Genomic DNA, 14,897 nt, shown 5'->3' on the forward strand with positions numbered 1-14,897 from the left:
CTACACTCTTGACTCTTAATCTGCCTAACACCACCACTGATCGTGGCTGTGGCAAACTTTCTGACAAGCTGAATTGATTTCAGTCAGTCTGAAATGGCTTATAGACCACCATTAGATGTGCAGGAATGTAATTCCAATGAATGACATGGATTATTAACTTCAGAGAGATTAAGTTCCTGTGGGAAACCCATCAACAGTAAAACGCTGTACCAAAAGCCAGTGGATGCCACTAGAAGTGCATCACTGTTGGCAAAGGGTTGAAGAAAAACCTAATCATCAAAACTGTGAAACTCTGTCATGAGCTTGTGATGGCTTTCATGAAGAATTTAGATCAAAAAAAGTGTGGTGAGTGTGTAACTTTTTTAATAAACATAAAAATGTAAACATGTACAGTGAATATACAGAATACACATCTTAGTAGGTTCAAGTTTTCAACACATTTAACAACCATTTACCAGTGGTGATATGACTACTGAGGCAGTACTTGCTCATGGTGAATGTCGACTAAAATGGTTTGAGATGAACTTCAATAGGCAGCAGACCCTCATTAAAACTTTATCCCTTATAATAAGAGTGTAAATGTCTGTGTAGTCACCCTTTTCACATCTTTGTCTTTAGGAACAGTGCCATCTGCTGTTAACAGAGGTAGAGTGGAGGGACCACACACGTGCACACTCTCACACAGAGAGTGATCCTTCCTACAACTCACTGCAATGCAGTATAAAAACACCTGCACATAGCCCATTTCAGCAGCAATGCCATTTGTCTTTGGGACTAGTTGAGCCAAGTATATGTCACTTCTCTCTGGAAGATCCAACCCTCAAATATGAAGCCTATTACCCATGGGATTAGACTGCTAAATCTCATATGACGGCTGAACTGTGTGGTCATCCATCCTGGCTAATTCATGAACATTCAACAGATGAAATATGATGTCCACAGGGACTTCATACATTAAAATTAAAAATGAGTTCTGTAATGTTTTCCGTCTGTATGGAAATGTATGGGGATAATACCACAAATGTCACATTAAGCATGGTTGAGAAATGTTAATCAGGTCCAAAACTGCCACTCCTATTCCAACTTCATCATTTTAGTAAACAATACTTGTTTTCACATTCACGTCATCTGCTCGGTATGTGACATTTTCACTGTATACTAGCTAACTGAAAGAACTTGACCAACGCGACGTTATGCTGTAGCTCAAATGTGAGGAAAGTTGCAGATTGGAGCTTTAAAAGGAAACTGGAATACTTGCAGCACTGGCGGCTGATGTCATGATGTCATAAAACTCTGTCAACAGAGCCGTACCCTGGAAGCCTGAAATAATAATTGCAGCAGCTGCTTTGTGTGTGAGCCACTGATTCTGGTCCTCTTTCAGTAAGAAGTATTTATAATGTGTGCAACTTCGTAAGGTGCAAAAATAACAAGGCTCATCAACTGCATGAAAACTTTCCTTCTCGTTTAAAAAACTTTTTGCACTTCTACTGTTAAGTGCTACAATGTAATCATAACATTTGACCCCAATTTCATACATCTGTAATTAATGTAATTTTAAGAAGTGAATGGGGGTTAGGTGCCGCTTCGCAAAATCTCCACTGCGTTCATCTTCATGAAAAAAAAGGAAAAAACAAGAAATATAAGTGGTCAATGCTGTTAAAATGAACGTGTCTCTGTTTGTCTGAATGCCACATGGAAGCAATGTGGTGCAGCTCTGTTATCCATCAGTGCTTTGAGGTGAGAGTTAGAGTGGAGGAGACTCGGAAGATCTGAGGCAGCATGTTGCTCAACTGGTAGAACATCTCCTCTGAGATACTCTGTCAACACAAGGAGACACACAAAGAGACAGGCGCAGGATTAGTGAGCAAAAAGTGACTAAGATTTCTGCAGCACTAATGTCAAAAGAAAGTCTCTTGTGTACACAGTTTCACCCACATACTATGACAATGGAAGGGAACCATTAAAAAAAATTTTTCATGTGTCCATGAACACAAAAATACATCTGGACTGTTTGTGTACAGCCAGGTGCTAGCAGCCCCTGCAGTACCCTTCGGTTCAACATCACAGGGTCTTTTTCTCCTGAGGGAACAGTAGTCAAGATGCTGAAATGATGTCAGCTCCGGCAGCTGTGACTTTGACGGGGGAACATACCGTGTAAGTCTAAGCATCGCCACCCGTTAAATAAGAATGTTAAGAATGTTAAGTATTAATCTTTAAGCAGAAACAAAGTCGCACACACATCATTCAACCACACACAAGCCCACAGTATATATTTAGCCCTTGTGTCTGTTTGAGGTGTAGAAAACAATGTTGTTTCAGTAGCTGCTATTTTGAATGGTGTTTGAGCATGTAGCTGACAGGAGGCCAATACAGTTGGAGTCCTTTGATGCCGCTGGTTTTATCATCTTAAACTGTCAACATGAGATCATGCTATAGGCTCTGCTGCCTTCCTGACAAACTACATAAGCTATAGGTATACAACATCCAGCTAAGCCCAACATAAAATAACAGTCATGTTTCATCCAGCACTGAGGTCACAATTACTTGAAAATATGACAGAAAACCTTGATTCAAACTTCAGCCTGAATATTTCTCCTCTTTTACTTGTGGACCAATATCAACTTATTTACATTATATATTAAGATACAACATTAGACCTGGAATTCCAAGTACACCTCAGTGTTGGAAAGCTACATGTTGATCCCATTGCTTATCACACATTTACATGGATGAGTCTCTGAGCTTTCTTTTATCACGGGACTAAAAGCACTGGTCAACAGACCCTAAAGCTCTATAATCTATGATTTATCACATGCTTTCCAAGCAGTCTTTCTTCTCTGCCTGCATATAAAGGTATGCATTGTAAGACCGGGTGTGCCTTTTGTGATGTTGTGTACATGTGAGGCCTTAGATGTACATTTCTGTTGAATTAACATAAAGCTTTGCTGGCAGGCGTTCACTCAGAGGGAGACTGTGCATCACCTCAGCTATATGTTGTAAAAACCATAAATATAAGCAGTACACTCTGTTCTCACCTTTGGCACCAGAAACTGAACTGTGCGTGATATACCTCCATCCCAAGAGGCCATCTCCATCATGAAGCCTGCAAATAAAACAGAATGAAAGTAACTAAATCTTCCATCGTTAAATATCAATTTGTAATGTTCATTGCATTCTAGGAATTATTTTATAATGTGCTGTTTCATAATTATGTTGTTTTGTGCACCTACTTTTCAACTGTTTAAACAGCGTTAATACGTGCGTCATAGGTAATCAAAGGTCATAGAGAACAAATTAACTTGACTTAATTTCAAACTTTGTCACCTTTGACACATTTGAATACCAGCTCAGCTCGCTTAAGACACCACGGTATGGTCATCTCCTGCAGAGAGAAGAGAAGTGAGAACAGAAGTGAGAACACTGAATCATTTTGTTTGTTGTCTTTAAAACAATGTGCAGCAAAACTAGATTATAACATGATAACACGTCAGTCTGATGGTGCAAAGACTGATTCAGGAAGTGGCAAGGAAATTAAATTTCATTAAAAGGGCAAGAGGCTAAATTCTTTATAAAACATGATTACCTCTTATAGACAACTTTAATCAGAAAAGGAAATAAGGTGCCGTTATTATCATTATTTCTATTATTTTTATCTATTTATCTACTTCTTTTTAATTCATGTGTCCAAAGATTTTCTGACTCTCCACTGGTAAAACAATTTGTAAAACAATTTTTTTGACATCCCCTTTCCTCCTTGGTGGTGTTGGTTCTGAGTCATACTAACGGTTGAAATTGTGACGCATTAAAGGAAATACCTAGTCACATGCTGCTTTCCTATGAAGAGTGTCACACTGCACAGAGTCTTACGCAGGTATGTAAATTAAGTACTGTATATATTACATATTAACTGGAACAAACCCAAAGTCTCCTGTCAGGTGACCATGTCAACATTCAAAAATGACAAGGGTTTAATAGATTAGAATTGCCGTGTTTTTGCTTCTTGCGTATGCTACTTCTCATCCCCCAACACTTTTAAGTGTATTTGGCTCCAGGCTGTTGGAGGTGACCTCAGCAGGTACTCATCTGTACATCCCTCCCTTTCTCACAGTGAGGAGTGTTAGATAGGTGAAGCCTCTGCCACACACACATATAGCCTTTTAGCTACTAGGGAATATGTTGTTCCCATCCAAAGTCAACAAACTGGATTTAAGAGCTGGGGGCAAGGGTGTCAGCAAGGCCTAATGCCTAGGCCTATGCCAACTGTGTCACCCGCTAACCGGTTTAACCCCAAGATAAACCACATTGGTTTGAGCAATGGGCCTTTGATGCATTAGCAACAAGATAGTATATTCCAGAGTTTTTCATTATGACTGAAGTAATTGAGGCCTGAAAAGACATTTCATAAAACCAGAAAAATGAACATAGCAGTTGTCAAACTGTGTAAGAATCACTGTCTGCAAAGGGCCCCCTTTAATTGGTTTAAAATCTTTTCAATTTCCTCTCCGAAAATGTTTTAACGTGTATTACAGTGTCACTGAGCAATTTTTCTGTGTTCCCGTTTCCTCAAACTCCAAAATGGTCTCAAAGGGGGGAAAAAAAAAAACACCTAAAAATACAAATAGGAGGCACAGCCCTGTTTTATTTTGATTGCAGTCTGTACTTCATGTAGACAAACTATGCCAGTTGTTTTAATGCCAAAACGCAAGAATAGGCTTGTACAAATAGGAAAACATGTCTACTAAAAGGAAAACAACACAGAAAGTGAGCCAGAAGACAGATGGAAACTTTTGATGTGAAACCAGAAGCTATCAATTAAAGGTCCTCTGGTTCCCGAGGCTTCAAATGTTAGAAGACTTTGGTTATGTAAACAAAGACTCTTGATTAGACATGAGAAGAAAAATTGCACTGGGCATGTTGTGGCACGAGTGCACTCCAGACAGTGGCTTGTTGAAAATCTACTTTCCATTTTATGGGATTCATAGTTTAATATGATTTAATTTTCATTCAGTTTATGAAATAACAAGGAGCTGCCATTTAGGTTGAAAGGAAATCCCAGACACATTCATTTTCAACAGAAAAACATCCACCTTATATTGCCTGGATATTGGCCTAAACTCTGCTTAATTCAGCCTCAGTCAATCAGTCACTGAAGGCTTTCTCTGAGTAGACTGCTGCTACATACACTGCGAGGTATTAGGCAGTAAACTGACACGTTTATGACTCTCTACTTCGCCCTTCTGGCTTTTAAACCTGGGAAGTGATAGTGTGTTGCATGAATGAGAAAGAGATAGAGAAGAAATTCTCACTCTACCATCCATTAGAACCACACAAACTTGTGCGGCCAGCAGGTTTTTCTTCACACACACTACCACTATTACAAACTACTTAAGCTTAACACAGAAGTGCAAGACTAAAAGAAGATAGAAGAATATGCTAATAGGGTTAACGATGTAGGAAGAGCTGAATCTGCCCTGCTGAGCTGTTCTTGAGCAACACTGAATCCATATTAGTTGCTGAGTCTTGTTGCTGAACTCCGAAAAGGAAGCAATGTGCACATCGCAGCACCATCTACACATCGAACCGTTTGCAGTACTCCCACCTAGTCTTACCTCTGACATGTCGTGGACCAGCAGCAGAGGGACCGTGACAGTGGTGATGTCATGTGTACAGCACACCTTCAGGATGTTCCTCAAGCCCATTATGGCCGGGTCCCGTGCCGTGATGTTCCCCGAACGGACATTGTCGTCCACGCACAGGTGGAAGACAACATGGACCTCTGACAGGTTGGAGTGCCGTGAGATGTAGAACTCACCTTGAGGAAAAGAAAAAGTAGGTCAATTGAAAGATGGACAGAAAAAAAATGAGACATAACTAGTCTAAAAATGTCATTACTGAATAATGTTGGATCAATAAATCAATGAATGTTTGTGCGTGTGAAATATATACTGATATCCATTACCTGGTAAGATGTTAGAGGGATTTCGTTCAACATTCTTGCTCTTATCATCACTTCCATTTCTTGGAACCTCTGTAAAGAAATAATTCAAATGAAAAAAGGATTGTGTGTACAACCACAATCAGTGTACAAAACAAGTGATTAAAATATCTAATCGGGATGCTTAATGGCGACAGCAGCTGGACTTTCCTTGAAAGGCTTGTAAGCTAGCCAGACTGTTTCTATATACAGCTCTACTCTACAAACCACTATGCTGTGCTGTGATGTGATAAAGATCTGGACACAGTTTTTCGTCGACGTATTAGCAGTGATGTAAAGTGTCTTCTATTTCCTGACTGTTTAATCCCCCCTCTCGTACTGCTGGTATGTCACTGACATTCTCCAACTCTGTAAAAAGCCTTGCACTGTTACAGTCATGTGTACAGTTATACTCGCCTTCAGTTCGCTCCTTTGAAGAGAGAACATTTAAGTCTCGTGTTTCTGGTGCCAAAATAAGAGTTAAAGATTCCCTTTCTCATCTTGCTAAACAGCAAATCAGGCAAATTAGAGATCAACCTGAAAGCGAGTGTAATCTGTGTGATGAGAGAAAAAAAAACAACCACTTGTATCTCGTGTCACTGTAGTACAGTTAAACAAGGCCTTGAATAACAACATTAGTTCAGCATTTTATACTGCATAGCTGGCTAAAAAAGGTATCCTGGCTGCCTAGAATAATCAGTCTAATTCAGTAGCGTCTACCCAGGTCACTTGTTGCACTTTTAATTTTCTGGTGAAATCAGGACATCCAGGATGAGATCGGTGTGACCCTGAGCCTCACAAAACTTGTTGTTCTCTTTGCTAATCCTCCTCAAATGCTCTGTGTGCATTACAGCTGTGGTTGCCATGAGAAAGTGCAGCTTCAAGTCTAACCCGGTTGGTCTTTCTGCTTGCTGCTCCGCTGGGCTCTGGCATACAGCACCACCTGCTGCACCTCCTCCAGCTGCTCCTCCAGACAGGGAAAGTGGAAGTCTGTACACTCCTTCGCCACAGTTGCAAAGTCTAGAAGTCAGCACAAAAGAGGCCAAGAATTTAATTATGCATGAAAAAAAGCCTCCCTTCTGGAACCAAATGACTATCTCACAGAGCTTATCTCTGTGACTCTGCTTTAAAACAATCAATACATACTTAAAGGTGAATGAAGTACCTAGTCTTTAAACAAAACATTTCAAGAGGTGTGAATAAATAGTGTTATTCTCCCAGTAAAGATAACAGACAACCAGAGTGAGTCATGAGTAGGACCAAAGTAAAAAAAAATTCATTGGTGCCAAAATATAACAAAGCCCTGCAGAAATGTGCAGAAATGAAGATCAAACAGGAGGCTGCCAAAATAAAGACTTATCTTTCCATAGCACAACACTATCAACTGCCCATGTGAAAAAAGAAAACACATTTACAGAGATCCACAAAAAATTACGAAAAATATTATATTGAACATGTCCCCTGACCTCGCTTGATGCCACTGTAGGAGTTGACCCTGTTGTCAACTAACAGCACCAGACCACAGAGTGAGGAGGAGTACAGTGAAAGGGCCGTCTGTAGCCGCCGCAGTTTTGCTCCGCTGCTGCCGTGCCGCCGGTGTTTACAGAAATCCAGCACATCCGCCCGGACCAGCCGCAGGTTGTGCATCGTCTTCAGTTGTGCCCCTGCTCAAAAATAAATGGCATGCACGCAAAGACACCTACATATCTTAAACAGGAAAATCCATTAGAGATCACATCTATACTGCATTTTTAAAAATCAAAGACTTATAGTACCACGTACAGCCATCACAATACTATGTATGAATGGCAGCAAAGAAGAGAATGTCATTACCTAGGTGTATGGTGAAACTCTCCTCCAGCTGAGGCTGCTCCTCAAACATCCTGGCCCCAGAATCTGCAAGCTCTGACAGCTGGTTGGGCTGCATCTTAATCTCCTCGCTGGAAATTAATCATGCAAACAAACCAATCAGTTAAGACAGCTTTCAAACACAGCATAAACAACATATATTCTAAAGGCTTAAGAAAAGAACAGTAATAGAGATAAACTTAAGAGTTTCATCCCAAGAAAAAGCAAAATTGAAACCCGGAACAAGATATTAGTCAACATATAAGGCAACCCTTCATACAATAAAAACAATAAAATAGGAAATAATGCAGTTCACAGATTAATTATACAAGTCCCAGTTATAAGGATTAAATTTTCTCTTTTCTTTGTTTACAAAAAAAGAAAAGAAAAATTCAGCCTGGATTCTGTTTACAGTTTTCCATTAAAGGCTACCTTTAACTAAAAATGCATATTTATGAAGTGTTCAAAGTGCTAATGTAGAAGTATTAAGTTCCACCTACACATAACAAAATAATGATATTCATCATTAAGAAAAAAAGATGCAGGGTCAGCACACTGTGTGATAAGCTCCTAGCATGCAGGTCCTGGTGGTTTCAGTGTTTTGATGGAATAGCTGATATATGCGGATGGAGAGTGTAAGACCTGAATTTAAACCAGAACTCAACAGTACTACATTACTGTTAACCCCTATAAGATTTTTTTTTTCACCTCTTTTCCCAAGATGCCATTCATAACCGATACTGCAAAGCTAAGCATCAGTCATACTAAGACGAACGTTTGACTTCTTGTAATCACTTCAATTAATATGTAAATGTAGCCTGTGCTCCAGAAAGAGATGTCATGTTTTGGATTAGAACTGCTGGAGTGCAGCTCCACTAACACAGATCACATAAGGGATATTTCAGTAGTTCATTAATTTTATGTCATCTTTTGAGTCAACGAAACAGTTGTTTGTGCTGATTCTACTACTCTGCTGTGTCTTAGCTTGTCTTCCTAGTTTTTGTCTTTTAATCACTGTATTTTATCAGTGTAAGTTTTATTATCACCCTACTTTTACAGTTAATCACTGTACAAACAAACCTAACATGGACTTAAATCTCAAAGCTTAGACAAGCCCAAGCCTCTGCGCCAGAGGCTCAATGCCGGTGGATAAAGACGTGCCGCTCTGTCGCCGACAATCCCACTCGAAGCTGCCGCATCTGCAGATTTCATTCATCCGTGTCGACACCGCAGCTTATTTTTGCTACCTAAAAAGAGTAAGCACCTAAGCACCTGACTCCATCATTCATTATCTTAAATCAACAATTTTTGCTTTATTCTCAGATTTGAAAGACTAAGTGAGATTGTCACAGAACTGAAAAAGCCTGTTCAGGTGCGTTTGGGTGTAACGCGTAAAGGAAGCCCACAGACATTAGAAGTGTGTAAACATACAAAGATTATGCTTCAGTGTACACACAAATACAACATGTTAACACAAACACATACAGACAAACTCACTTTATTTTGCTGCTATTGTTGGATTTCTGTAGGTCCTGGTGCAGTTTGATGACCCACTCCTGGTACTCCTGCTTCTGAATGCCAGTAACTTGCTTTAACTCACTGGCCCACTTGTTTTCCAGCACCTGTTTACAGAAGACAATGTCTAACATTCAGGAACTTTAATATGACTGGAACACACAACATATTTTGACTAAATAGGCCAAACCAAATCTGAACCTGTGAATGGAGAATTCACTAACCGAATCCTCTGAAATACCTGCGGTCAAACAATAACTTTGACTATGCACTGGGATGAAGGTACACCTGCTTTTAACGCTGCTAGAAACTACGGAGCCTTCTTAACTTCTTTTTTACCTGCTGTGCATCAAAGTGCTGAGATGCCACTGCATTTACATCCTGGTCACTCAAAGTGTTCCCCAGCTCGTGCATCACCTTGTCCATTTCAGCTGCTTGTCTGTCAGACAGAAAAATATTATATAAGAGATGAAAGTAAAAGGGAGAAAGGTTTAGAGGCACAGACACCACTGAAAGATAAAGAAACATTTTCAGATCACAATGGTATGGCTCCAACATTCTACAAATACAAAAGTGTGTTATAGGATATTTTTACCCCTGGCGTGTTGGGTCAATTCAAACTCTGGTCGATTAGCCCATTTGTGTGAAAAGTCTAAACCCGTGTGAAACCTGTCAGTCAAACTCTGGTGCAGACTTTACAACTGACTTGACTGAGATCACCTGAAAAGGTGGGTCTCAGTCCTACTCCAAGCAAACTATGATGCAGGTTGTTAATGGTGTGAATGCAAAGCAGACCAACCACAGGATTTTATAATAATAGATGTGTGATTTTAGTGGTAATTTAGATGGTTTATCTACAATCCAGTAAATCCAGCGTATAGTTACGAAAAAAGTATTTGGAAACCATGTGAGCATGTCAACACTTAAGTGTGGGGATTTATCCTGATACATAAGAGAGTTAAAAGACTAAAAGAGGTGTATGAGCTTGTGTCCTACTCCATCTATTTCAGCATATACCAAATAAAAAATATTATTGTCTCAAGCCAGTTATTTATGAGTTAATGCTTCCTGAGCTGTTTGGGACACCAGAGAAAATAAAATAAACACATGAGGCACAGTAATGTGCTATGTATAACTCAACAGAATTTGAGCGCCGATGATGCACGATTACATCAACAAAATTCTCCACTAATTTTGTGATACCCGTCAATCCAGATGGCTTCATGCTTACAGCTCTTGTGGTTTGTTTGTAAAAAGTCAGTTTAAACATGGACTGGACCAGAATTACAAATGAACAATATATAATTTTTTTCCTTGGTCCTCCCGACCAAATTGACCAAATGAATTTACAAAGATTCCAGGCAATAATCCCTAACACCCACCTCTCCTGAAGCTTCTTAATCTCCATGTCTCTTTCACTGATGAGCTCAGAGATGCTAACAAAGTAGTTGTGCTCCAGGTTGAGTAGAGTATCTGAGGCAGGGGAGTGGATCAGCTCATGGTAAACATCGGCAAAGTCCTCATCCCAACTGGGCTCTTCGGGCCGGGCATGTTCCAGTGTAGTCTGAAACAGTGACGAAGGAAAGACAATAAGTTCTCCAAAAGGACAGTTGGCAACAAGAATTTCTATTTCAAAGTGGTTACAAAAAGACAACGATATACAACCGTGGCATTGCAGGGTTACTATATTGTATGACATATTATCATGGCTGATGAGCTGCTGCATGCACTGTGAGTTAAAAGTGACATGCAAGAAGCTGACGTAGTAGAAAGGGTTCAAACAAAATGACATATGTTCACTATGTTGAGAGGAAGACAAATGAGGAAGGCAATATGCAATGTAAACACATTTAAGGGTTTTGCAATAAACCAGGGCAGTTGATGATCCATAATTAGAAAAGCAACAGAACAGTATTCAGAATCTGAAACTCCTCTATTTATACAGGCTCAGGAATCTGCAGGCCACACACATGATGGACACTGGAAAGCTTCCATGTGTATTTCTGTGTGACTGCAGTAAAACGCTGAGAGGTAGCCAGTCCTACATGTCGTAAATGTCCGAGTGCAGTGGGCCAGAAGGGCTTCACAACATGAGCTGAAACGGCCACTATCTTTTTATCAGTGCCTTAGCAAGTGTCAGTGTCAGTGTGGTTTTGCGTTAAACCATATTAACTTATTGACCATCTTTAAAAATGAAAGAAGAGACATTCACTTTAAAAAAAAAAAAAAAAAATGCATGAGAGAGCAGACCATACTTAATTTAATTAGAAAACCATAAGGGCCACTCGACGTCTCACTAGACTGTTTGTTTTGCATTGATCCGTAATATAAAAGTGATGACTCCAATCTCAAATATGTGAAACCACCACCAAATATTGGATCTCTGGGCAGAAATGCATCAAACTGTAACCAAGTGTTATGAGTAGGAGAGACATTAAACACAGGACGTAGGCTTTTGTAATGAGTTTTTTTTTTTCTCTCCAGAACTCATGAATTATCAACTTGCAGATGCACTGTGCTACTTCTGTTTTAATTACTTTAATGACCCATGACTACCCTGAAGTTAGCAGGAGCATTCAAGGACACTTCCGAAACACTCTGCTGTGCTACTCAGAAACATGGAGTAGTAGATATACGATCAGGGTCCGCTGGACAACCAGTGTCTGAAATTAACTTTCTGGAACACCTGCCAAGAATAAAGCATGCCGTCCACATTATTAACAGACATTTTTCACAGAAATATCTGCCTACACAATTTTAAATATATATATAAATATACGTAAACATCAAACAAACTGACTTTGAAAAAAGTTAACTTTAAGTGGATGATTTGTCTCACTAAAGACTAATTATGTTTATGGTATTATTCCCTAAATGATACATGATACAACTAAGTGATGCAAATCAAATAAAAAACAGATCTTCAGCTTATAACAACAGGCACCATGGCCACCCTTTATAAATGTGAGAGATGTGTACAAATCCAGATGAATCCAAACACATACCATAACTCTAAATCTGTCAGGAGCTTCCCATGATTATTGATACTGATATGAGAGCTTGTGGTATAACCATGTAATAACTATTAGAAGTGCTGATGTTAGATGTTAAATAGATTTTAGGCACAATAACATACTGAAAAGTGTGATCACCTCCACATAAGACCTGGTCCATGCATTGGTGAGCTGGTTTACATCTACTTCTCCTGTAGTGAGTCTCTGCAGGGCAAGCTCTGCCTCTCTGTCATAATCCAGGATGGTCTCGGTTTCAATGAAGTTTGAAAGCAAGGTTTTCAGCTCTGTGGGAAGAGATGCATGTGCAGCAAAAGCCAGTCATTTCCCAAATGTTTTCATTTCTGTGCAAGCCAAGTAGTACTCTGCAAAATCAATGGGTTGGATATATTCCAATCGTTTAGATTTCAACCTAACAGCATGCTTACAGGCAATACTGTCTCTTTCCAAGGAAGACATGTGGAGAGAAATAATTACAGTTCAAATAAAGAAAATCTAATTTTACTTGTCCAACTGTGTAGATATGGATTACAATTTTTAGGTGGGAGATACAGTGAAGTTAGTTGACGACAGATTATAATTATTGTTATTTCCTTCATTCCTGTATAAAATGTGGTTTCTAGAATTTGAAAACTGAAACATATTTATTTATGTTCTCTTATATATAGGGTACATTATATAGTATATAAGGGGTATATTATAGAGTTATAGGGTTTAGGGAGTACATGACAAGCTCCCCTGAACAAACGATTATGTTTGGGTTATAGATGGCTAATGCTAGGGTTAGGGGCATAGTTACATTTAGGGTCTGACAATCCCAGCAAACAAGGTGGAGCAAGTGTTGCAAATGCAAAAGAGAAACAAGCATAGATATATTATTTGATAAACCGTAAGAAGGGTAACACCACATATACATAAGTTCTGAGCAGCAATCTCACCATTTTCTATATAGCAGGGTATTTTATGTAGCAGCATCAGGCGTCCATGAAGGTCGCTGATGTTCTCTTGAACAGGGAACTTCAGAGGCACTTTGAGGACACAGTTGTGTTTTCCTGCCCTGAACTCAAACACAAACTCTTTCTCAGCAGCACTGGCCGATTTGCCTTTGTTCTTCTTCATGGTCACAGCTGAAAAATAAAAGGCAACGGTAAAACAAGACTGGAAGCAATTTAATATAGTTCTCTGTGTAGAAATAATACTCCATATCTATATTTGACTACTTGGCTATTATTAAATAAAGACCCAAAAAATCTGCAAGGAGTGAGGCCTTTCATCAGCATAGACATGCCTGCATCACCTTCTCATTGTCATATCTTCAAATCTATGAAATTACCTGTGTTAACCAGATGACACCGCAGAAAAAAAAATGTCCATACATACAGTACACAGTAGAAGCAACACGGGGAGAGCAATACTTCATCATTAACACATTGTTACAGTCTATCCAGCAGCGGACAGGTATTTTGCATTTGCTAAAATCAATATGTTTATGTAATCAATGTTCTGTGTCAGCTACGTTTAGCCCTTTAACGTCTATGTAGAATTAGCACAACGTTAGCTAGCAGTACAGCTAACGTTTAGGAACCAGGCTATAAAAAATTAAAGAGGAGCACACTGCCGCAGACATGTACAACTGGCTACGGGTTTTCGATGTCTTTGGAGAACATATAAATGTGACCAACGTGAGACTTACCTGAATATGGATGAGCAGTGTTTCATGTATTTCCTGTTGCAAGTCCAGCGCTGCTGTTTGGTTCAGTCAGCTGACTGTTTCAGAGTGTAGCTGTGTGACAGTAAAACCACTTTCGTGTATTTCGTGGGGGAAGGCTATTTTGTCCATTTTGCATCAAAACGTCGTGTTATATTTCTGAAAGCCTCAGAAGCTTACACGTTGTATATGTCTTTTTTTTATTATTATATTTGCTCTCTTTTACGTACATAGCAGAATTGCAGAGCTACGAATCTATTGACGCCAGTACTTCATTTACAAGAGCGTTTTCCTTGGGCAATGCCTCCCCCTGCTGGCCACAGATAGCTGGTTGATGGATGGTTTATGAATGAGACTGACCATGTTTTCATCTTGTGAGTTTGTCATCATGGCAAAATATGCTCCTGGAGACGCCTACTACTAACAAAGAGCTTTAAGTACTTTGGCAGGTGTTTATATGTCAGACAGATTTTGTCCCCGCGATAGCTCACAACGGTGCGAGATGACGACAGTTTACAGGTGTTTAGTTGAGATCAAAATCGAAGCTGGGTGTGATCCAACCTATGAGTAGGTCCACTGAGTACTGAGTACTCATATAATAATGTAGTAATAACTGAGTACTAACGTCAACATGTTGAGGGGCATCGCTGCTGTGTGGTCCCATCATCACCATCATCCTCACAGCCACAAAGTTTCCAATAACACTATAAATACTGCATATCACAGTGGATCTTTGTGACAGTTATGCCCTGGTAAAACAAACCGCTGCCTAACGCATATCACACATCGATTGTATGTCTGTGTGTACGCCCCCGAGCGCGTGCATGCGCTTTCTTCAAGT

General features: G+C 39.6%; 1 protein-coding gene across 3 annotated transcripts; it reads right to left on the reverse strand.

Moving 5' to 3' along the window:
• Positions 1–346: 346 nt before the first annotated feature.
• Positions 347–14,811, reverse strand: c10h12orf4 (chromosome 10 C12orf4 homolog). 3 transcript variants are annotated; one of them, XM_056387256.1, is made up of 14 exons: positions 14,042–14,811; positions 13,287–13,475; positions 12,490–12,635; positions 10,720–10,901; positions 9,677–9,776; positions 9,320–9,444; positions 7,808–7,914; positions 7,441–7,641; positions 6,866–6,994; positions 5,960–6,028; positions 5,610–5,812; positions 3,325–3,382; positions 3,036–3,103; positions 347–1,817 (listed from the first exon to the last, which is right to left on the reverse strand). In XM_056387256.1, the coding sequence occupies exons 2-14, from the start codon at positions 13,465–13,467 to the stop codon at positions 1,725–1,727; spliced, it is 1,662 nt and encodes a 553-aa protein (XP_056243231.1). In that variant the 5' UTR covers positions 13,468–13,475; positions 14,042–14,811; the 3' UTR covers positions 347–1,724. The 3 variants fall into 3 exon arrangements, with proteins under 3 accessions (XP_056243231.1, XP_056243232.1, XP_056243233.1); XM_056387257.1 differs by having other exon boundaries at positions 7,441–7,638; positions 14,042–14,809; XM_056387258.1 differs by lacking the exons at positions 13,287–13,475; positions 14,042–14,811 and having other exon boundaries at positions 12,474–12,601.
• Positions 14,812–14,897: the final 86 nt, after the last annotated feature.

This window comes from Seriola aureovittata, chromosome 10 (assembly GCF_021018895.1).
Source record: "Seriola aureovittata isolate HTS-2021-v1 ecotype China chromosome 10, ASM2101889v1, whole genome shotgun sequence".
Lineage (NCBI taxonomy): Eukaryota > Metazoa > Chordata > Actinopteri > Carangiformes > Carangidae > Seriola > Seriola aureovittata.